Source organism: Ammospiza nelsoni, chromosome 16, assembly GCF_027579445.1.
Source record: "Ammospiza nelsoni isolate bAmmNel1 chromosome 16, bAmmNel1.pri, whole genome shotgun sequence".
Classification (NCBI taxonomy): Eukaryota; Metazoa; Chordata; class Aves; order Passeriformes; family Passerellidae; genus Ammospiza; species Ammospiza nelsoni.
Genome location: NC_080648.1, coordinates 4,781,624 through 4,805,980, shown reverse-complemented (window position 1 = coordinate 4,805,980; position 24,357 = coordinate 4,781,624). Strand labels below are relative to the sequence as shown.

The 24,357-nt window shown below is 37.8% G+C and overlaps 1 protein-coding gene across 1 annotated transcript in view; it reads left to right on the top strand.

Annotated features, from left to right (window-relative positions):
- DOCK2 (dedicator of cytokinesis 2) overlaps positions 1–24,357 on the top strand; it is a 160,284-nt gene that overhangs the window by 6,647 nt on the left and 129,280 nt on the right. Inside the window, exons 2-21 of the mRNA XM_059483513.1 lie at positions 728–811; positions 3,553–3,593; positions 5,219–5,274; positions 5,420–5,516; positions 6,566–6,714; positions 8,354–8,489; positions 9,846–10,000; positions 10,611–10,692; positions 11,202–11,337; positions 11,856–11,931; positions 12,887–12,963; positions 13,292–13,417; positions 14,568–14,692; positions 17,152–17,250; positions 18,686–18,758; positions 18,834–18,937; positions 21,095–21,278; positions 21,380–21,477; positions 22,460–22,549; positions 22,789–22,889. Coding sequence (XP_059339496.1) covers positions 728–811; positions 3,553–3,593; positions 5,219–5,274; positions 5,420–5,516; positions 6,566–6,714; positions 8,354–8,489; positions 9,846–10,000; positions 10,611–10,692; positions 11,202–11,337; positions 11,856–11,931; positions 12,887–12,963; positions 13,292–13,417; positions 14,568–14,692; positions 17,152–17,250; positions 18,686–18,758; positions 18,834–18,937; positions 21,095–21,278; positions 21,380–21,477; positions 22,460–22,549; positions 22,789–22,889 — 2,089 coding nt within the window. The remainder of the gene's footprint in view (positions 1–727; positions 812–3,552; positions 3,594–5,218; positions 5,275–5,419; positions 5,517–6,565; positions 6,715–8,353; positions 8,490–9,845; positions 10,001–10,610; positions 10,693–11,201; positions 11,338–11,855; positions 11,932–12,886; positions 12,964–13,291; positions 13,418–14,567; positions 14,693–17,151; positions 17,251–18,685; positions 18,759–18,833; positions 18,938–21,094; positions 21,279–21,379; positions 21,478–22,459; positions 22,550–22,788; positions 22,890–24,357) is intronic.

The window sequence follows — 24,357 nt, the reverse complement described above, 5'->3', positions numbered from 1 at the left end:
AGAGGCATGGTTACCATAGGAGCCCACATCCTGTAGCTCCGGAACATGACTGGTGAAGAGTTCATTTTCTTCAGCTCTCTCTGAAATGATGGTGTTTCTTAACCACATGTAGATAAGTTTCTGATTAGGACATTTTCAAAATCCACAGCTCCTGTGTTCCTTTCAGAGTCATACAGAGAATACAGAAAATTATGAACCTCAGTTCTGTTTCCATATGAAACACAGTTTTATGTTAAATTAAAGCATCTAAACCTGGGAAAGAATTCAGTAAATTCTGTTTTCACAGGCATCTCTGTGACCTTTCCTACCAGTGTAGCAATAAATTTCTATAAACTGTGTGCTTAAATCCTTGGCCCAGTAGATAAACAATTCCCCAGCACTGTGCCTGTGTATTTATCAAAGACCTGTATCTAAACAGGGCTCCTAAATCCTGTGCACAGCAGTGCTGATCAATAGCTGGTGTCCCAGTGCTTGCTGACTTTTCTGGGGGGTTCTTTTGTTTGGTTTTGGCTTTCACCACTGGTCCCTTGCATCATCTTTCCATTCTCATGAGAAAAGAGATTATTTAATGCTGACAAATGGAGCTCCTTGATAGAATTATTGTTCTGTTTGTCTAGCCTGGTGTATTGATCCCAGTATCCAAACCTTAATAACCACGTGTGGATCTCAGTTTCACTGTGCTGTGTGGCTGTATTGAAAAATGTTGTTTTCATCTTTAATTTTCCAGCTATATACAATTTCAAAGGCACAGGGGTACCACAGCTATCTCTACAGATTGGTGATGTGGTGCATATCCTGGAGTCCTGTGAAGGTAAGTCACATTTTCCATCTCTTTGTGAATAACACAATCCTTTCACCTCACAGCAGTTCCCTGTATTACATCACTGGCTTTCTAATGCCCTTATTTTTGGTGGTGTGCTGTATTTTGAGGAAGAACCTAATCTTTTCTGAAGAGCCAAAATTAGACATATTACAGTAGATGTGGTTTTTAGGGATGCCTTTACCAAATGAGGAAGTCGTCAAGGTGAATGTAGAGTTTGTCAAGTTTCTGCCAGCTTGTGATACACCTCAGGGAAGTTACATTAAATTTGATTCAAGATTTAAAGGAGTACACTTTTAGCCTCTAAACTAAATATTTGTTGCTAGGAGATATCATCATCCTGTTGTATAATGAGGAAACCCAGTTAAAGAAATCTGAGTGTCAGCATGATAGAAACTGTTCTGAAAGCCATCCAAAATATTGAACATGTTAAGCAGCAGAAGTCCATGATGGACAAGCACAAGTTGTGCATGATGGACAGGCAATACCTTCCAATCCCATTGATTCTCTGTAAATCTGACAGAGCTGCTGAGGTTCCATTAGTAAAATGGGAACCTCATAATTAAAGCAAGGAGAGTGGAGTTATTATTACTAATTCAGCAGTTATGTACCTGCAAATGGCACTGCAAGAGTGATTTGCTATTTGACCACATCAAGAGTTTTTTAAAAATTTGCAAATTGGTTAAAGCTTTGAAAAATATATTGTAAAATTATCTTCTTCAACCCACTTCTGTTGATAGAACATGTGTTTTACTGACTGCAGTTGTGTTAGAGAGAGGCCAATGGCAGCATGGCACAGTGGCAGAGGCAGCTCAGTGCTGAGACCCCTGGTGTGCTGTGGGCACGAGGCTGCAAAGGCTTTGGGGCTGTTTGAACCCTGCCTGTTCCACCCCACAGAGCTCTAGGTTGTTTTGTCAGGAAACAACAAAGGATTTGAGGGAGCAGCACCTGAAAAACCATGTTAACAAAATACTGGAGCACAAAAACATAATTGTTCTCTTCTGTTTGTAAGATTAATTCAATATCTTTAAGCATCAGTGGAAACATCGGTGTCATTCAGAAGTCAATAGAGTCACAATGATTCATGTCCCCTCCTAAAAAAAGTAATCTTCAAGCCTCCATTCTAAACATTTTGACCAAGAACAAAATACACACACAAACCAGGAACCTCCTCATCCCTGTGTTGTGTGTTAGTTGCAGAAATAGCAGTTCAGGCTTTGGATTCCTGGGGTCCATTTTTTGTCAGCCCAGCCTAGTGATTGGAGTGCTGATCTTATGGGATTATTTTTTATCTAAAAGTCTTTTCTGAACCTCCTGCCCTTGATATGCTCTGTCATGCCTTGCTTTATGAAATATGTTTGTCAATGAAGAAGTGGAATCCTTCTCAGTGTGAGAGTGAAGATCATTTTTTATCAGATATCTGTAAATTTGCAGCTTGCTGCAGCTGGTGAGTAACCAACAGTGACATGATTCTTCCTGTGCTCCTTTTATGTCCTGTTTTAGTTGGTTTTGCATGCACAAAATTTATGCACGGAACACATATGTGCTGTCACAGCAAATGGGATGAAACCAATTTTACACACTTGGTTGTACATTGAGTCTATGTGCAAATAATTCAGTTTCAGCAGTTAGATTGAATTTTATTGTTGATAAAACACTGAGGGAAAATAATCCCACTGCAGAACAACCTAAAAAATCTGTCCTAAGTCTTTCCTTGAGGTAAGCAATCATCCTGTGACTTTGAGCATTGCCTTTCTGACTGTGCTGTTTGGCATTTGGGATTTATTTTTATTCTTTTATGCTTTGCTTGCATGGCAGCAATACCTGTGAGAGAAAAGGTGATAGCAAAGAGATCACATCTGCTCATGAAATTACAATTAGAAAATGTCTGATTTGGTCACAAATTCTTTCTGTGGATGAAAAATGTAGTATTCAACAGAGTTAAACTTTGTTTCTGGGCAGGTGATTTTTCATGATGGGGTGTGTGTACAGTGGGTGTGGCCCCGATCTTATTTAGTAAGGCTGAACTCTGCTTTTTGTGGTTTTTGTAGTTTATTGAGGCTGAACTGTGGAATAGCAGGAAGAAAGCCTGAATGAATTTTAACTTGCCCCTGCTGCAGTTCTGCCCTCTTGCCTTTCAGAAGGGTTTTCTAGTTACCAATGCAGCACGAGCCCAATAATGGCTCTGAGTTCTCTTGACATTCCAATTTGCATTTACACCAAGAAGCTGCTTATTATGGTTGTGTCCAAAAGCCACAGTTTCTCATGGCACAAAAATGACTTAATCTGATAACATTGAGGAAATTGGATCTGTAACAACCATGTGCTGCACTGGATTAATGCTGGGCCTGGAACAGTTAGAGCTCCATGGGCTCCCCAGGACCATGGGGGATTTTGGCTAATGCAATTTAAGGGTGTGCATATATCACTTTGCAAAACAAATCTCTTATTCTACCTTTTTAATGTGAACATGGATGTTAAATTCTGTGTACAATTATCTGTACTTACTGTGCAAGGCTTGAAAGCAGACAATACAATCACATTTGATAATATGCAAGTCATGTTCAATATAATCCCTGCTACTCACTTGAAGCTCTGTATATTTGAAGTAACTATTAATTTTTACAAATACCATGCTAAGTATTTTTATGTGAAATAAACCCCATTACTTTATTGTGTGCTTTGTAATGAGTGGGTATTTTGTCATACCAAGTGGTTTTTCTTCCTTTTAGATTGGTACAGGGGATACCTAGTGAGGTACAAAGGAGCAGAGGTAAGATCACGTTGTCCTTTCCTGTGAGACTGTTCTGAAGGGGCAGCCCTTGAAGTGAGTTTTTGAAATTTCTGCCTAGATAGTCCTGATCTCTCTGTGATGATCTCTCAAGTCAGCTCTTTCCACTCTTTCCTTTCAAGATGAGTAAAATGATCAGCATTCATCCTGGACAATGTTGGTAAATAGAAGTGGGGGCTGGGAAAAGCAGATCAATGAAGAAGAAATGACTGAGCCTTCAGGTTAACAACTCTTGAAGCCACCATTTCAATTGAATTTTGACTCAATTTCCTGCTGGATGTGCTTGTTTCTGTACTTTCTCCAAGGATTTTTTAGGTCACACAATATAAACAACTTGTACGAGGCTTAAGTTCTTAAATATCTCCTATGTACAAAAATCATATTAGTTTCTTTTAAAGTCAGTACTCTCAGACCTGAAAATGGAAAGTTCCACAGAGGAAAAGTTTTTACCCTGGATATGATGACTCCTGAGCTAAGTAGCAAGAAAATTACTTCTAGTTTCAACTGCACTTTTCTAGAAGAAAAGCATTTTTGTTTGTAACTTCTTCTTGATATAAGATCTTCTAGGGTGTTGCAATGCAAATGTATTCAAGCACTGCACCTGTGTTTTAATTACTTTGACATTTCTTGTGACTGAAAATGTTATAACCATTTATTCTACATAACATTACTATTTTTATCAATTAAAATTTAGCCTAAAAATAAGAACGGAAATATTTACCGGAACTAACCACTTCTTTTAAACTAATTCTTGATTAATTCCTAATATTGCTAAAGGGCTTCAAGATCATCATACATAACATGCTTTAAAAAGTATTATTAATTTCATGTACTAAGATATCACTAAAATTACCATTACTGAGACCTTCTTCTTTTGCTTTGCTTCTTCATGGACTTTTTTGAACTTTAATCTTAATGAAAAAGAAGGGGAAGTGATAAGACAATTGTGTTTTGATTAAGATCCAGTGCTTAAAAGAAAATGGTTATAAAAGCTGCAATTTGATTCAGAGAAAAGCTTTGTAAAGTAGCACATATGGTATTGAATTATTGTGGTACTTGAGGTACCATATGTGAGTTATTGAATTGAGAGTCCAGAAAGGATCTAGTGAATTACCAAGGTGAGATTTGCCAGCGCAGGGGAGGACTCTCATGGACAGAGTGAATGTCAAACTTTCCTTTAGGATGACTTGAGACATTTCAGCTTTTGTAGAGCAAGGACAATCACATTAGAACTTCTGGTTTGGTGCCCATTTATCTTCTACAGAGGTCAGTTAAAATAGATATGAGATGATGCACAGACACAATGTTTCTTTACTGAATTTAAATTGTATTTAATTAAATGGTATTTCATTGAACAGTTTTCTGGAGTGGAAAATGGTGTTACTTAGGAAGAAAGATGCCTATGCACTCTACATTTGAAGAGAAATGAAAAACTTCAATTATTTGTCTGTCAAATAGAAATCATCCATCTGAGCAGAAAGCTAAATAACCAGGAGTTAGTTTGGATATTAAAGTTTGTCATTACAGCTTATGTTCACAGCCATGGTTGTTACCTAAATGTTTTTGGAGAATAAGTGTGGATTTATAATTTTTTTCTCCTTCATCAGGGAATATTTCCTAAATCCTTCATCCACATCAAGGAAGCTGCTGCTGAAAAGAAAAGGTATGGAATTTATCTGTTTTGTTACATTATTGAGCTTGTCTGCTAAAGCATGAGTTTTAAGGCATTTCTGAAACTCACCCACAGTGAGTATAAGATGCACCCATGAAACCAGACACTCTTTGTGATCTTTCCTTCTCTTTCCCAGACATACAGAAAATGTCATACCTGCTGAGATTCCCTTAGTCCAAGAAGTTACCACCACTCTCTGGGAATGGGGAAGCATCTGGAAGCAGCTCTATGTGGTAGGATCTTTTACATGATGTTTGTTACCTCTTAGTCCCATTAATGCACACTGGGGCCTTGTTCAAATTAATGTCTCTTCCTACATTCAGGGCTAAGTCTGGGTGGATTTAGAAAATTGCTTTCTCACCACTAAGAGTTTCTTCAGTGGCTTTGAATACCTAGTGACTTGAAATCCAGCCTTGGACTGGATCATGCTGAAGGTCTCTCCCAGCCTGAGTGGTTCTGTGGTTCTGTAAAGGGAAAGATGGCATTGCTGGGGAGTGGTGTAACTTACATCCATTTGTATCCTGTGCATGATAAATTCTTCATAATTTTGGTTTGTAGCATTGAAAAGTTTCCAGATAGGAGAATAAAAGATAATTGGGATGATTTTGGAAAAGATTCATGGTGCTCATGGACTGCTAGAACAGAAGTTGTTCAAGGGTTACTGGGTGCAAGTAGCCATTAACAATTGGCAATTTCAAGAATTGTGCTGACTGTTCCAGGATCCCAGCTGCCACTTGTATTTTTCTTTATCTATCTTGGGGCAAAGGGATCTTGAATGTGCTGTAGTTTTCCAAAAAATGTCACTTTTTTAATCTTCTTGATTAAGTCAGCAATGAAAACCCTACTTTATTTTCATTGAATGACACTAGAACTGCTTTAGTCACTTCTGTGTATTCTATTTATCTCTTAAATGTGTTAATACCAAAATCAAGTGTTGTTGTTCCCATCAGTATCTCATGCAGAAGTTAATAGTTTTTGTAATGTTTTCTCTTAATAAGAATTTGTTCAAGAGATTTAAAACAACACAATTAATACAATAAACAACACAATAAAACACAAATAACATAATTCCCTATCCTGATACAAAATTTCATGTTATTTCTTTATGATCATGTGGGATATTCTGTCCTTAACAATTTGTGGGATGAGACGTGATTATTTTGCCTACTTCTTGTTCCTGCTATCATTTAGCACTAAATATGACATGTAGCTTTTAGTTGTCAAGCCCAGTGTTTCACTTCAACTCGAAGCCTGAACCTCACTGATGTTTTTTCTCTCTCAGACAAACAAGAAAGCCAGGTTCCAGCAGGTGCAGTCCATGATGTGTGACTTGATGGAGTGGCGGTCGCAGCTTCTGTCTGGGACTTTGCCAAAAGATGAGCTCAAAGAACTCAAGCAGAAAGTCACATCCAAAATTGACTATGGGAATAAGTAAGTGGCTTCTGGAAAGCATGACTTATTTGAAAGCACAGCACCAAAGAGATGATGACGTTTTCATGTTTACTGGTTGGAATTCAAAGTGTGGTTTATATAGAATCTTCTTTTTCACGCTTCTCCCTGTAAGTCCTGTGCTGATAGGCTTTTCATAGCACAATGTTTTTTCAAAATTTTGATTTGATTCTTCATTATAAATACATGAGGCTGTGAATGGGGAAGATTTGAGGTTAGATAACCAGCCTCTATGTACATATCACTAGCATACTTGTGATCCAAAACTTTTCCATCTGTCACAAACATGGCCTATGTCCAGTAAGTGACCATCAAAAGTGATGCTGGCAAACTGCACCAAGTGTGCAAACAAACACATCCACACCCAATTCACCAGGGAATTTCCAGGCAGAACTCTGACAATAGAAGTGAAACTCCCAGGGACAGAATAGTTACTTGACAAAGAGTCTTGTCTGCTCCTCGCAAATAAAAAGTCACTGCAACTGCAACACAACATGCTTTTTAGCAAAACTTTTGGGGTTGTGTGAGGTTAATGGTGTCCCACCATCTGATGAAGTGTGGGGAGAGAGAGCTTGGTAAGAAAATCTTCACAGAACTGTTTTTACAGGCATTAGAATCTGCTTACAATCTGTGATTTGCTGTTTTAAGTGACTGTGGTTGTTGTGGCCTGAAGGCCTCTGTGCAGTTGAAAATCTACCATTACCTGTGGCTGCACATAAAATGACCACAAGGTGTTATGAAATTCTTAACTTGTTCACTGTGATCTGGACGCAAATTTGTAATAAATTGTATTCATACAGAGCACACTATGAAATACACATATCCTACTGCCCTGTGTGGAGCTGAACGCTCACTCAAAACCAGAATCCACTTTGAAGATCTCAAATTAAAGAAACCCACTGAGATTAAGACAACATTAAAATTCATTTGCTTTCAGATTTCTGTTTTGTCAGCCTTATAGTCTTTCTGTGTTATGAGACAGTAAAGTGCTTCCTTTGGGAGAGTAGGGGTGAAGGGGATATTTAAAATGATTTGGATTGCAAGCTGTAAAGTGTTTGTAAGCTCCTGAAAGGGTGGGGTTAAGTTGTGTAGTGTGAAGGAAACTTGCCAAACTGTGGAGAAGGAATAAAGAGGAAATGACAGCGGGGGCTGAGGGGGATTTTGTGGGAGAGGGAAAAAGAGTGGCAGAAAAAAGGAAAATTAGGCAAAAAAGGCACAATTAGTGTGAGAGCAGAGTTAAATTTTGGGACAGAAAGGGTGAGTGAGCAACATAAAAGCAGAGGGTAACAAGAAGATCTTGATTACAAGATCTGAACATCTTGATTATAAACACTGGGTGTTAAAAGTTAAAAGCTATGAAGACTGCTAGAAATCATTGAACAAGGTGGATCTGTTTTATGTGCGACATTTCAATGCTTTGGTGACAATTCTAAAAATCCCTAATTATTGGACAGCAGCTTAAATCATGGGAAATAGTTAAATTTTTCTCCATTAAATATTGTTGCATTTATTTAAATTTTACAACTTTAAATCTTGAAGAGTCTCCTTGTTTGTTACATTTCTAAGCTTTCTTTATTTGGAAGGAAATAACCCTACCATTATGCCTTTTGTATTTTCACAGAGTACTTGAGCTCGACCTGATAGTTAGAGATGAGGATGGAAATATCTTGGATCCAGATAAAACCAGTGTTATCAGCCTGTTTCATGCACATGAAGAAGCAACTAATAAAATCACTGAGAGAATTAAGGAGGAAATGGTAGGAATGGCTGGCTAAACTTGATGCTTCCTTTGTTAAAATCCAAACAAAAACTCATCTAATTGTTGAAGGATGGAACCATAAAATTGGGTGGAAACTTTTTCCTCTGACTTAAGAGTAGATCTACAGTCTTATGTTATAAATATGGCTAAGCCTCAAATTGAATTGAATTTGTGCACTGGGTTTGGGCTGTGGGCTGGGCTGAAAGTTCATGTCTAAAGCTGGTTCTAAATCCATTCTTGAGCTCCTAAATTGAAATATGTCTCCACTCCATCCCTGGACTACTCAATACTCTGAATTGCACAGGGAATAGCCACACACTTCGAGCTCAGGCTGCAAAGCAGCACTGACCACAACTTGTTTTCACAAGCTCTTGTGACTACACTGGTTATTTGCTAAGTATTGCTGCTTGCTGGTTATTCTGATGGAGCTGAAGAATTTAAGCTCACTGAAGAAGAGCTAGGGTGAATTCAGCATAATCTTCTGGACACCAGAAGTTCATGTGCCAAAGCAAAGCTGATAAGTGCATGAATTAAATCTTTTTAAATGCAAAGCAGGTGACTACACTTCCTTGACCTTTTGCAATATTAAACCTCTGCAAGGATCTGTAAGCCTCTTTGGTTCTTTTCTCCATTTATGAGAAAGTGAACTGTAAAAAAGCAAGTAAATCACTAAAGAGAAAATAGTTGGTTTGTCATGACACTTCAATAACACCCATGACAAATCACTGGAAAGCACCTTGTAATTAACTGACAATATAAGGAAAATGAAACTTGGGAGTTTGTGATAGACTGTGGTGACTTATTTTTAAAATAGAGACAAACAATGGGTTTAGAAGTGTTAAGAAGCTGCTTCTTGAAGGTTAAGATGGGAGGTAAGAAGAATTCAGGAGCCTATTTTTGAGTCAGTGAACCTGCTCAGCTGTGTCCTGATCTCAGCATGTTATTTGCCTCTTCTTCAAAGAGACTGACTTCCTTTTGCTACTGCTCCAGCACACTGCAACCCCTCTGTGATGTGGATCATAGGCCTTCTGCTACAGCCTACTGTGTTCAAAAATAAATTCCTTCAGGCTTGTAGGCTTGTCCCTCTACTGACATCTTGATACTTGCTCTTTTCTTTAAGAGTGGGGGGAATATTCCCCCTTTACATCATTGCCTACTGGCTGAAGAACTGGCCTAAGACATGGGAGTCATTGTATAGCTCAAGGTGGAAAAAAATTATGATAATTACTGAGTCCAACTCCCTGCTCTCCTTTTCAATTTTCACTATTACATATACCTAATGTAAAACTGCTTGTAGTATAGCACCATTTTAATTCCTGGGTTATTATTAACTGATTTTCCTTCTCCTGATTAGTCAAAGGACCAGCCAGATTATGCATCGTACTCCCGGATGTCTTCATCCCCCACCCACAGCCTGTATGTGTTTGTGAGGAATTTTGTCTGCAGAATTGGAGAGGATGCAGAGCTCTTTATGTCCCTATATGACCCCCAGAAGTCAACAATTATAAGGTAAAGCTTCCTCCTCTGACTGCAGAAGAGTAGCAAACGGAACTGACCAAAATGAACTAAAATAATTGCCAATGTGCTGTAATTATATAATAATGAAAAGAATATGTAAATAAAAGAAATGAAACCAAAAGTAAAACAAAACTTAGATCTTGTTGCTGTCTGCTACTGAAGAATTCTTAGTTTCCAAATATTTTCATAGGTAATTCCTGGATTGAACATTTCAGAAGTTTGGAAAAGCCTGAGCCCATTTCAAGTTTTAGAGATTGCTCTAGATGGGCAATATTGTGGTGTTTGGAGTAGAGTGCTGGAGGGGGAGGAGTGGAAAAAGAATTAAATTTATAAATTTCTGGGTAGATTAAGATTCTGTTGAGTGTTCCCATCAAATAGACTATGACAATGGTAAAGTTGCCTCAAAAAAAAGGTGTCCATTTGTGTTGTGTTCAAGCTTTTTTAAAACTTACTGTTGGTACTTGTATAGTGTTTTTCTTGTCTTTTTAGTCTGGTCTTGGATTGGAATCATCACCACAGACTGTCTGTTATGCAACTTTTGTACTGTGTAAAGGGAGAATTTTTAAATCCCTTGACAGTGAGATATTTATCTTCCAAACAGTGAGAACTACTTGGTGAGATGGGGGAGTCGAGGCTTTCCAAAGGAAATTGATATGCTCAACAATCTTAAAGTGGTGTTCACAGTAAGTGTTTTCTAGCTTGCTTCCCTTTGTATTTGCAAATGAAATTCTCCTCTGTGGTCACTGTCAGATCTCATAAAGAGTTGTCAAGATGATGAAGGAAGCAGAGGTAATCCCACACACAGAGCAAGGTGACAAGTCACTAAGTTCTTCAGGGCAGTGACAATGCTTCAGCAGCCTTTCTTCAGATCATTTTGCTGCCTCTTGAATTTCTTGATGGCTTGATTTATTTAGTTTTATCTGCTATATCTCTTGATTGTTATTATTCTCTATATCTTACCTTATATTTTTTCAAACTTTAAACTGTCAGTTTTTTCATCCTTTTGATGTGCTCAGATTTTTTCATTTGTTGAGTTTTTGGAGGTGTGTTTGGTTTGGGAGTCTTTTGGTTTTTTTGGGGTTTTTTTCCCAGTGATTGTTAAGATTCAGTTTATTGCTGCAGGTCCTGTTTCGATTTCACAACTTGCTTTTTACCCAAGTGACACCATGATTCTTTCTTGTTTGTATCTTAGGATCTTGGAAATAAAGACCTCAGCAGAGACAAAATTTATTTAGTTTGCCAGATAGTGCGAGTGGGCAGGATGGACCTGAGGGACAGCAACTCCAAGAAATACACACAAGGGCTGCGGCGGCCCTTCGGCGTGGCAGGTACTGCTGTCTCCTGTGCCAAAGCTGAACCAGCATATCAGTGAATTTTGCAGCCCTGGACTACTAAAATCTCTACCAAAACATGTCAGACTACCCATCAGCTCTATCCATTGGTTTCTGTACTTTTTGAAGTCTGTAAAGACTGCACCTGCATTGACATTTTAGTTAAAGTCCAAAATCCATTTTTGAATTTCATTTCCTAATTATTCATAGAGTGCCAAGCTGTGGGAGTGAAAGCACAGAAGCAATTTAATGACAGATTCCCTTGCAGATGAAATAAAGTCAGTGCTTATGTCCCCAAAGCTCTGGTACTTGTATTCCCAAGTTAGTCTGAGTTCTCCCTCTCTCTCTCCACAGCAGCATATTTGTAGTGTGGACTCTGCAAAATGCTCTGCCCCACAAACCCAGCCCTGCTGCTGAAAAATCCACATTTACCTTGAGGCACAGTGTTCATAGATAAGAGAAGCTATTCTGAAACGCTCTTCTATGTTCTGATGATTTTTCTTTTATTCTTCTAGTCATGGATATTACAGATATCATAAAAGGAAAATCTGAAAGTGATGAAGAGAAGCAGCACTTCATTCCCTTTCATCCGTAAGAGTGTCATAGATATCTTTTTTTATATGTGAAGGAAAATATTTATTTCTCTATCTCTGTTCCTGTAACATCCTGTGAAATAGTTAAAGAATAAGAAAGTTTTCCTTTAAAAATTTTATGTTGTAATAGTGCTAATTATTTAGGTATGACTTTAAATGGTATTTAAGGCTTGCAGAGGTACCACAGCACTTTAAATTAAAGAATAATTCCATGAATGTGCTCCTTCAGACAGCTGGTACCATGTCTGAGTTCACAAACCCAAGTCAAATAGTTACAAGTGAGATTTAGAAGGATAACTACTATTTTATGAGTTCGGTTCTGTTTAGAACTTGGGAAAAATCTAAAAGCTGTGACTAAAAACTGTGTTTCCTTTAAAAAGTAATAGAATTATCATATACTATATTCAGAAGAAATGCCAGAGCAGCTGCCTAAAAATGTGATGCTCACAGATCAAATGTGGAGATACCAGTGAAAACACTGGAAATAACTCTGTGTGCCCTATATAGCACTGCTGCTATGTACTATGGAGGGTAAATTTAATTCTGAAAGACTCAGGTATGACACACTGGTTTATTTTTTCACTTGTTTCTAATTTGAGAATTAATGTTTCTAATTTGTTTCTAAATTCAAAAGTAGCTGATAAAAATTCCAAGTTCATTTACTTGGCTGTTTGTCAGGGAGAGTGGACTGAGCTGGAGTGGCACATTGGTGAGTGCACTCACATCGTCCCTGTCACAAAACACCTTTCTTGGTGGCTGAATCTTTCTTACTTCAATGTACACACAACTGAATGCAAGTGGGCTGCAACTTGAGTGAGAGATAATAAAAATACCCAATATATCACAATCAAGCAATACTGCAAAGACTGAGGCTGTTAGTCTCTTATGTTCTAAATGGTGTCTGATATATTTAGCACCCAATTCCCGAGCAGACATTGCTGCTTCTCTTGCAGGGTAGTGGCAGAGAATGACTTTTTGCACAGTCTCCTAAGCAAAATCACTGCATCAAAAGGAGACAGTGGTGGACAAGGTAAAGCACATTTTTATTATTTTCTTTTAAGTAAGTCAATATTTTTGTGAAACTTCATATTATGTTGGAGCTGGAGTACCACCATGGAGGTAGGTCAGCTTTGAAGCTGGAATTGAGGAACCATGAGTTTGTTAAGGAATCTTAGGGGCTATTTAAATTAGTAGTCATAATTTTGCATTATCGAGCTCTTACTTTCACCTACAGGAAGTGGGAAAGCAAATTCTTATGTGTGTTTTGGTGGGTAGAAGAGGCAATCATCTGAAGACAGATTTAATTTTTTTCCTACCAAAAGTGTAATTTTTTTTTCTTTTTTTTTTGCACTTCATAGGTCTGTGGGTAACAGTGAAAATGCTGGTTGGAGATGTGATTCAGACCAGAAAGGATTACCCACACCTTGTAGACAGAACCACGGTTGTTGCTCGAAAGCTGGGATTCCCTGAAATAATCATGCCAGGTAGGAGGTGCTTTGTTCTCTGATAGGAAGGGATTTCTTCTCATTCCCCATGTTAATGAGCATCAGCTGCTGCCTTAATGATTTTTGTAATGGCTAACTTAGAGGATCTTTAGAATTCACTCATGGTAAGTTTTACTCCCATATTATTTCACTATTACATGAAATAGTGAACTCCTTGGAAAGTAGTTTCTAATACTTAAAAAGGAAAAATAAAATCCAAACAGTGAGGGATAATTCTATCTCCTTGTACATAACTTGTAGATTATGGTGGATGTAACTTTAATTTTAAATGAACCTTGTTTGTATGGAAAGTTATTGCTGTCCTTTAATAACAACAAACAAAATAATGTGAAGTATCTTGATTTCATTTGTATGTATGACAAGATGTTTTCCAGTCCAAAGCACTCACTGTCTGCTGGGCTCCTTTTTAAAAAACAAGCTACAAAAACCTCCCTCATCCCCTCATCCCAACTCGAGTAAAATCTTGATTCCTTTAAAAGTCATATGAATTCATTCAGAGGAGAGAATTAAAATATGAAGCTCCCTCCAGAGAGAGATGGATATTTGGGGGAAATTCCTGATGGGAATTATAAGGCAAAGCTTCTTCCTCCTCTGACTGCTGAAGAGTACCATATAGAATCAGCCAAACCAAACTAAAATAATTGCCAATGTGCTGTAATAATATAATAATGCAAAGAATATTTAATAAAACAAATGTAACCAAAAGCAAAGTGAAGCGTGGGCAGATCTTGTTACTGTCTGCTGCTAAAGAATTATAAGTTTCCAAATATTTCATAGGTAATTCCTGGATTGAACATTTCAGTAGTCTGGAAAAGCCTGAGCCCATTTCAAATTTTAGAGATTGTTCTAGATAGGCAATTGTGGTTCAGTTTTAAAGTTTGCCACCTCACCAGCAGGTGTCGGGGCAGGACGAGAATTGCATCGAGTCACTCCGAGCTCCCGTTTGCTTCTCCTCACATCCTAGTTTTGACTTAGTAAAGATAAAGAACTGAAAAATTAAGTTCAGATGGAAAATAATAAAACTTTTATCTGTTTCACAGCTAACAGTGAGGTACTTATGTGCAGTTCAGCTGATCCTATGCTCTCAGAGCATTTTAATTGCTTTTTAACCTTTCAATTTCTCTCTTAGGAGACATAAGAAATGACATATATATTACATTGCTGTATGGAGATTTTGATAAATACAATAAAACAACTCAGAGAAATGTGGAAGTGATAATGTGTGTCTGTGATGAAGAAGGAAAAGTGTTGCCAGTAAGTTTTCCTTTTTTTCTGCAATGAGGGGCATAGAAACATGAGCTGAATTTTTGATGTAAGCCTTAACTTACACATTTAATAAAACCCCACTATTCAAAACCTCAATTTCCTTGTGTCATCCTGTGACATTTTGTGACAAATAAGCTTTATGATTTTTAAAAAATTAAAATCTATTTAAGCCCTATAAAAGTCTTGCATAAAAATGTAACAAGGAATAACATTGAATGACCTATTTTAGCTGTGCCAAGGAACAAGTGCTGATTCTGACAATTACTGCATTCTTACTCTAGGGTTTTTCTTGAGGAAATTCCCAGAGGAATGCAATTTGCACACTGAAATGTTAGAAGTACCATTTCTGCCACATAACAAATGCTTGATTTGTGCCAGGAAGTCTGTGTCACTGCCACTGAATTAAGTACATGGCAAAGAATGAAATTAGTGACAACAATTACATATGCACCATAAATATTTACAATGTCTTTTTGCTTGTCTGTTCCCATTTTGAAGATCCTTTGTCTTTTCCTTAGGGTTTATCACCAGTTTGGTATTCAGGGGGATTTTTGACCTGTCATTTTCTGAGCCTTATACTGTTGGGATCACGAGGGTGAAATCATAAAGACATTCTTGAGATAAAATAAAGATGAAATAGAACACTGTGGTTCATGACTTGTTTATGAACTGCAGCTAACTGCTTAAATGTAAGTTGAAAGCTTGAGTAAAGAAAATTCTAATCCCACATAATGTTTAAGGTCTACACAACAAAACACTGATTACAAAACACTGCCTGTACCCATGACAGCACCTGACCATGACTTGCATGCACAGAAGTTAACTCTATTCTGTATTCTGTCTAATCACATATAAACAAAAATATTCCTTAGAGAAATAAACCTATTACCATGCATTAAATCCTGCATTCTAATATTATGCATGCTCAGTTCTGCAGATACCGAATTTCTGCAAGTCTTAGGAGAAAGTGAATTTGTCTTGTTGTCTTTGAGATGAAATGCCATGAAAGATGAAAATGCTTTCTGTGGGTAATATGCCTTAATGGATATATTTAAGCAACAATTTTGAGGAGGTAATTGAAATGCTGCTGAATACAAGAAATAGCAAAAGTGACTGGTTTTTCTTTTTAGCTTATAAAGATACCCCAAACCAACAGACATTCAAACCCATGAATTTATATTAATATTTCTCATAACAGGAATATGTTTACTACACAGGAAACTGGCTGGTTCTGTTCAGGTATCAAACTAGCTCCAGTTGCAGAGCTAGCCCTTGATTTACTGTTACAAGGAACAGGACTTTTGTTCCAAGTGAATGTCATGGAGGTGGCAAACAAGTAGGTGCATAAACCTTGAAAAATCTCTGCTCAGGCACATGAGACAATGCTTTCTGCAGTTAAATCACTCTGACCACACAAATAATCTTCAGGTACCATCTTCACACCCTTCTGGTCACAGGGGACCCTGGTGTTTGAAGCAGACTTTTAAGGTTCACTGGATTTTCAGCAGGATTATTGCACCTTTGCAGCAGTCAATGCAGCCTGACTGGATTAGTTGAATCTCAGCCTTCAGTAGAGAATTTATTGTTTGCTTCCTTCAGGCACCTGAGTTTCATGTCTGGCAGGTACAAGGATCTTGGTGCCTCCCTGTCCAGCAGTAACTTTTACTCTCCATGTACAGCCCAGCTGCAGTCAGCCAGGGCAGACAGATGCAGGCCAAGTCTTCACAGACTCACTAAAGAAAACCACAATTTTTGAAGCTGATCAAATCTTTCACTTGGCTCTGTCCTAGTTCAGATAGTCTTTAAAGAATGGGAAATTCTAACTGTTTATTGTTGGTACCTCTACAACATCCAGTTTGGAAGTCACCTCTGGTGTGTGGCCTAGAGCTTCCGAGACTCTGCTGGAAGAAAGTATTTTAAAATAAATGGAGAAAATAAACAGAACAATGAAGCCAGATTTTAATATTTTTTTCCTTTTGTATTTGTTCTCCTAATTGAGATGACATGTTGGTTTCTTAAATTCATCAGATGGAGAAATCAAGTAAATGTTATGTTCTTCACACATCTCCTAGAGCCCACTGTGTGTGACCCCTGCAAAATGCAATTACACTGTCTGTACCCATAGATTATGGTAAATGTTTATTTCCATTGTGTTCAGAGGCTTGGAAAATGCAGTGTCTTCACGTTAGTGGTTACCCTCTGTTGGTGCTGTCATTATTATTTAACTTTGGATGATGCCATATCCAAATCAAACCCGCCGTGAGGGGAGCGCAGCCCGTGAGGGGAGGCCGCGTCCCAGGGCCGGGGTGAAACTCCCGGCTCAGGATTCTGAGGGGAGGCTCTCTGGGGACTTTTTGGTTTTCCTCAAGTTAATTTAACCAAAACTACTCCAAAATGTACCCAAATGAGTGAGGCACTAAGCAGTGTTTGTTCCCTCCTTTTGTAAGAATACTGTGTGCCTGGGAGCAGGGGACAAGCCCGTGAGCGAGTACAGATCCGTTGTTTATTACCAGGTCAAGCAGCCACGATGGATGGAGACACTGAAGGTATGGCGTGGAAACTTCCCACTTTATTTTTTCATTTCTTAATGCCTCACACAGAAAAGTTGCACCAGCTTCAGCATCAGCTTCCTCCAAAAACCATCTTGTGCCTGACTACAGCTGAAGCATGAAGCCTTAGTCATACATCAGTTATTAGAGATACATGGTCACTGAAGCTTGAAATTTGGCCTAGAAAGTGATGTGTAGGTTTGGTTCAGCAAAACAAATGAGATCATCTTAGATAACCTTATGTCCTAACAGGGCTCATCAAAATTGAAATACTGCATTTGTTCTATTTTAGTGAAACAATGGAGATGAGGAGCTTCAATTAAAAAAAAAACAAGATCAAACCAAAACCCAAATGAAAACACCGACCCCTCTTCGGATTTCTGAAAGAAAAACTGTCTTGCTTCTCTTTAGAGACAAACTAATAATTACCTAATCAAGCTTCAATATCCATGATTGGAATATGCCCAGAAGCTGCCAGAAACAGTTCTTATAAACTATGACAGGCTTGCATACTTTTTTAAAGACAAAATATCCATGTATGACAAGCTTGTAATTATTACCTTAAGGTGTGTTACCTGTAGTGGTAAAGAATAGGGAGGGAAGGGAAGTATGATTTCAAACAGAAGCTTATTTATTGTTTTGAAAACATTGACCCATTCTGTTTATTGCTTATTGTACTAGTTCATTTAAAAAATTATTGCATAATTAAATTCCATAATTAAATCTTAATTATTCCATAATTAAATCAGGATCACTCACAGCAGATACTTTTGAAAACCATCATTAATATTAAGGCATCTTTCAGTAAGATTTGTAAAGCTGTGATTGCTCACAAAGGTGTTCAAGTCCTTAAATTTTTAGAACGATGAACTTGATAATATGAAAAAATGTGCTTTCCTTTACACAGTTGGCCTTTTTTGTTGCATGTTTGACCTAAAGTATGCTGCTTTAAGAATAAAGTACTTGCAAGTTCCTGTGGTTCTTCTCAAGGCTTTACACTAAATTTAATCCCTAAAAGTTCATCAATTTATTTTGCTGGAATTTTCATACCCTTTTCAGCTGTTTAAAAAATTGGTTGTCAATTTCTGTATGTGAAATGTGGGAGTTGCGTTACACAGAGGTGTTTAATTTTCTGTGGTTAAAAGGGTGAGCAGGAGGATTGCCCTCTGTGATTGTTTTCTAGCACCTGTGTGCATTAACTCTGGGTTCTGTGCTTCATTTCTTTGCTGGTGCCAGACTTTGAGCAAAGTCTATCAGATCATTGCTTATCAGCCCTCACTTCACTTCTGTGATCAGGCTCAACAGTTTGAAATGGCCTGTGAAAGGCACTGTGGAAACAGAAGAAGTGGGTCTTATTTATTCTAAAATAGGGCTCATTACATGTGAAACCACCCCTCATAACTCTCCTCACTGTTTTCTGATTTTACCAAAGGTAGCAGTCCCCATTGAGGACATGCAGAGGATCCATCTGCGCTTCACGTTCAGGCACAGGTCGACTCAGGAGTGTAAGTAGGGAATTCTTACTTTAGTGAATTTTAATTCATTGATGGGCAGTCAACCCCAAGTCTTTTGCTTTGCAGCTAAAGATAAGGGAGAGAAGAATTTTGCAATGGCCTACGTAAGGCTAATGAAGGAGGATGGCACAACTCTCCATGATGGCATCCATGATTTGTTAGTCCTAAAGGTATGGTCTCAGATCTCTGTCTCTCTGTCTCTCTCTCTATTTTTCTCTCTTCCTCTCTTTCTCTCATACTGTTGCCTTTCACTGCATTGTGTATTTGCTCAGTGCTAGATTGATTTTATTATTCTATCAAAGTTGATACTGTGTTTTCCATCTGAACAAAATGAAAAGGTGTACCCCGTTCCATTGTCAGTAAATATTGCTCTGAATTTTAATGACAAAATCATATTATTCAAGCACAGTGAGAGATTATTTCTTTTTACTGGTATTTGCGCTTTTGGCCTTCTGTAGCATAGAGAAAGTTGTGCTGCAGCTCTGTACTTGGGTAGGTGCCATTCCTCTTGCTGGATATAGGAAGTGTTTGATCCACTTGCAATCTTTATCTCATGAATAATCTGGGAATGCAGTCTTAGGAAAATGCTTGTTTTAAACTGCTGTGTGGTTGCTCAGGTACAATATTGAAAGTTGCATCAATTTGGTTTTGGGTGTGAAGAAAAGCTTTAGTTGGCCCTAGCTGGAAACAGCATCTTTAACTTTGTGAAGGAAACAGGGAAGAGATGTTTTGACTTTTGTTTTATTTGCCCTCTTGGAGAATGGTGTCTAGCAGGATCTAAGAACCAGAAATCACTTCCAGTACAAAGGAAACTTAAGTAATTTCTTAGCACTCTTCTCAGTAAAGAAGTTTACTGTACCATTAATACCAAGTCAGATGCATGCAACTAAATCAAGTTGCTTAGGCAAGCCAAAAAGATTAATGGCAGCATATAGTTATTTATCTTCTCTTCATTGAAACTATCATTTAAAATATTGAGACTAGAAGGAAAATTGTGGACTGTGTGGTTAATGTTGGTTGTGAAATTCCACCTAATTCATTTCTGCATCAGCTCAGTAATTTTTTTGAAGTGACAGCATGGATGAAAAATGCTAAATGGAGTTGACCTACTTTGTGGTTGTGAGAAACAGACAGATTTTCTGACATATGCTTGCCTATTCTAGTATTAAAAACAGTAATTGTAAGCTGCAAGTGTTTAAAGCAGTCATACACCTGGCCTTTCAGAATAAGTAATTTGAATACTGCTAAGATTAAACAGTCTTTAGGCATTGCATCCTTTTGAGAGACTTTTGGATCAAAACCTCATCTTTTTCCCATTGTCTGTCTCACTGGTCCCAAAAGAAGGAAGTCAAGAGTTTATTTTGCTTCCAGAAATTTGGGAAGTAAATTATTTGGCAAGCTTGATACAATCATAGATGTTGTTGCTGCTGTGTGTTTTGCTGTATAAAGGTTTTGCTTCTTGTCTGTCTAGGTCTGTAACAGTCAATTCTTAGCCTTGCCTCTTTGATATGAAGTAGAAACTGCACCTCTGCAGTCACTGAACCAGATAAAATTGCAAAACTTGAAAATGTCTTTCCAGATAATGGTTTTTGCAGCTCCTTGTTCATCCACATTTGTAGACTAAAGGTCTGCAATTGAGTAGTATCTTGTCACAGTGTTGTAGCTTTAAGTGACATCATCACCAGGGAAATTTTCTGGAGTTTTGTTAAAGAAACACTGTGTTCTTTAAACAGTGAGGGGCATAATTTCTATTGTCTTTGTCTAAAACTTCTTTCCTGTCTGGGGAATCCTAAGATAAGACCCAGAAAATCTGTGGGGTTGTGGCACAGAACTTGATGAAAGAGAGGAGGGGGAAATCTCTGTTGGCTCTCTGTTTTTGTGCTGTTCATTCTACTGAAAAGCACATATTCTATGTCATTTAACCACTGCAGCAAACTGTCTGATTTAAAATGTAATCTTACCATGCCTTGATCTCATATGTCCAAGGTCCAGGTATAAAGTTATAATGAAGATATCAAAACAGTGCTGCTATTCTTTCCTTATTTAGTCAGGCTTTCTGCTTTTAACTTGTGTGCAGAAAATATAATCATGTTGTCTATATCCTGTGCACAGACTTCAAGGTGATGCTCAATATTCTGCAGTGTTCCACACCCACTGACATTTCCGTGAGAGATTGGCTCTCTCTTCTACTCTGCATGGGGTGTCACCCCTCAAAGTCCCGTCCTGCCCCTCAGTTTTATTTACTTCTCTAGTACAAAACTAGAAAATAAGCTTAATTTTAAATCCAGTGGTGTGAAAAATGTAATGAATGGTGTGTTGTTTTTCAGGGGGACAGTAAAAAAATGGAGGATGCCGGTGCTTATTTGACATTGCCTTCTACACGTCTGCACACAGAAAACAAGGGAGCAACCTTAGCCAGGAGCTCAAGCATTGTTGGGGGGCTTTCAGTCAGCTCAAGAGATTCATTTTACATTTCAACTCTTGTTTGTTCTACAAAGTTAACTCAGAATGGTATGTACCTTCTAAACAGCTGGGAGTTTAGAAAGAAAAGCTTTGCACAAATTGATAGATCAGACGTTAAATTTAATGTCTGTCCATTCATTTTCCATTAGTGGGCTTGCTGGGTCTCCTGAAGTGGCGCATGAAGCCAGAGCTGCTCCAGGAGAACCTAGAAAAGCTGAAGATTGTGGATGGAGAGGAAGTAGTGAAGGTAAATCCTTAAAACCTTATTTTAATAATAGTTATTCTTCAGGCCCCTTCAAGCATAATGCCTTTGTTAGTTTGCAAAGGGCATGAGCAAAGCTCTTCATTAGAGGAAGCAAGCAGGACAACACCTGGGCAGGATCCTTCCCAGGGCTGGCCAGCTTTCCTCTAACTTTTTAATTTCAGATCTCTGGTATTGCCTATTGTTAGGCTGGGAGATTTCCAGGATTATTACTGGGACATGAAGATAATAATGATAAAATGTTTTCCACAATCTCTATTCATCTGTTTGCTTTAGTCTATCTGAAGAATCACAAACAATTCCCACTGCTTTCTTTGCAGTTCGTAATATTAATTTACATGTTGATATTAAATCCAAGAAGTGCTATGTGCCAAATGAAGCACTTTCTTAACTTAATGAGTATACCAATAAAAGTTGTTAGTATTTTGGAAAATCGCATATACTATTACCTTTGTGTCTTTAAGCATAAACATTAGGTGTCTCTGGAGAGAAGGAATAAGAATTAAATAAATAAAAGAGGAAGAAAGAGGAGCGGATTTTTTTAACCAAAGATTTTTGTCCCAAGTCACTGAGATACTTTTCTTTGATTTACAGCAGAATTTGAATCATACCACAGAAGCAGGAAAAGTCTTTTTAATCAACATGTATATTGAAAATAGCAACCACTAATCTGTGTCACTAAGGAACCTTGTTTTAACAAGTTTTGTAATTTATATAATATTTTTATCTTTTCCATAAGCTTTGAGCTAAGCACGTACTATTGATTGCTCCTGTGTCTGAGGAGGCAGGTTTTTAAAACTAAAGCAACTAGAGCCTAAACCCTTAGAAATGTTTTCTCAATTTAAGTGATGCTTCAGTAAAGGTAGTAAAATTCTAACTTGAGGGAAACCAGGTTTGCTATCAGAAAATGTTTCTGTGAGGTTTTCAAGTTGAATTGGTTATCAGTTTGTCTTTTCATGTTCTGTAGTTTCTCCAGGATACATTGGATGCCCTGTTCAACATCATGATGGAACATTCCCACAGTAACGAGTATGACATCCTTGTCTTTGATGCACTGGTAAGAATCAGCACCAACGAATTTATTTGTCTAAGAAAAGAACCTTAGAATTTTGAACAAACTATCAAGATTTGTGGTTCAAAGAATTAGTCTTAAAGTCTCTTTAGAGCAGAGGAATATTACTCATTGACTGAAAAATCAAATTTATTTAAAAACTTAAATAGAAAATTACCAGAAATATTTTCAGAAAGTGAATATTTAAGTTTGCAGTGTGACTCAATGTGTCTCTGTCTGTTCAGATCTATATCATAGGGCTCATTGCAGACCGTAAGTTTCAGCACTTTAACACTGTTTTGGAAGCATACATCCAGCAGCACTTTAGTGCAACCTTGGCATACAAGTAAGTTTGTTTTCTCTTCTTTCTCTTCTTTCCTAAACCTCCACCATCACGTAAAAGAAGTAAATCTTGCTTGTGACTTTTATGATGTAATTTATGGTGACTGTTGTTTGATGCTGCTGCTTGCTTATCTGCCTCTGAGACATATTTGATTATAAGTGGAATTAATGAACCCATAGCAAATGATTTGGGGTTAAATGATGCTTTGGCATTTGTTTTCTGTCACCTGAATTTTGCTATGTCTGAGCATTTCACCTGTATCCTGTCAAATTTATCAAAAGATGCTTTGCTGTGAAGCCTCTCCATTTGTATCCCTGGCCCTAAGTAGAAATGCCTCAGGTGAGGACTTGAGGCTCTCCTTAGCCTATTTACATAAGTTTCCATATTTTTTTTCCACATCAAGCAAACTCAAAGGAAAAAGAGTTGTTTGGGAGCTGTCAAGTCTTCATATGCATTTTAGCCTGATGTTGTGTCAGGAGGAGTTCAGTGCACTGAACTGGAATTTTGGTATTTGTTACTTTTCCTGCTGTGAAATAGAGTTTTAGTATTTGTTACATGATCACACCAATGGATGGACTTGTTGTGGATTTTTTATTTATTTATTGGTTTTCAACTTTTGGAGCTTCTAGACCACACCCAGATGGGAAGACATGGACTCATAGAAAGGAGTAAAAAATTGTGCAGAAATGTTATACACCAAATTTAATCCTGGATTTCTACTTTATTTAGAATAGGCTTTTGCAGAAGATGGTAGGATAAAATGAGTGAACTATGAAGGAAGGTAACATCTTCAGCTGGTGCACATCTCTGGGATGTGCTCTAAGAGGATGGATGTGGGTTTTTAATCTACCTGATGTCTCGTTCTGGCAGCTTAATGGAGTGGCAGATTGAAGCAGAACTTTAATTTGGAATATGAATAGTACAGGGAAGACCTGAGCTGGAGGTTTGGAATAGCTGGGGCTATCTTCCAGTGACTGTGTTGAATTTCAGTTCTAACTCAACACTAAATGTCACAAAAATCATGCACTAGACCATGAGTTTCCTAAAGCTGAAAGGCAGCAGTGCAAAATCAGCCCATTCTCACACCTCAGTCAAGTTAAAGTGGGCTCAGAAAGCTCAAGCACCAGCTATGTGCTCTTCTTCAATCCTCCCTCATTCCACCAGTAATAAGAACATGTAATTTATTGCTTTACAGTACTGTGAAAGAAGAAAAGGAAGGGTACAGAACCTCTCAGGACAGTCTTATTTACATAAAATATTTCTAAGACTTACCTGGCTGGGAGTCTTGGGAGACTTAATCAATGTGATAGAGGCAAAATAATAATGTTTATTGTTTCTCCCCACATCATTTGTTTTCTTGGCATTATTGATTCAATGCACATCATGGAAGACTTACTCTGATTCCAGGATCATTTATGAAGTAAACAAGTGTGTGTGGCCTAACCCCTAACTGGAAGGAAAGGCTGTGTCC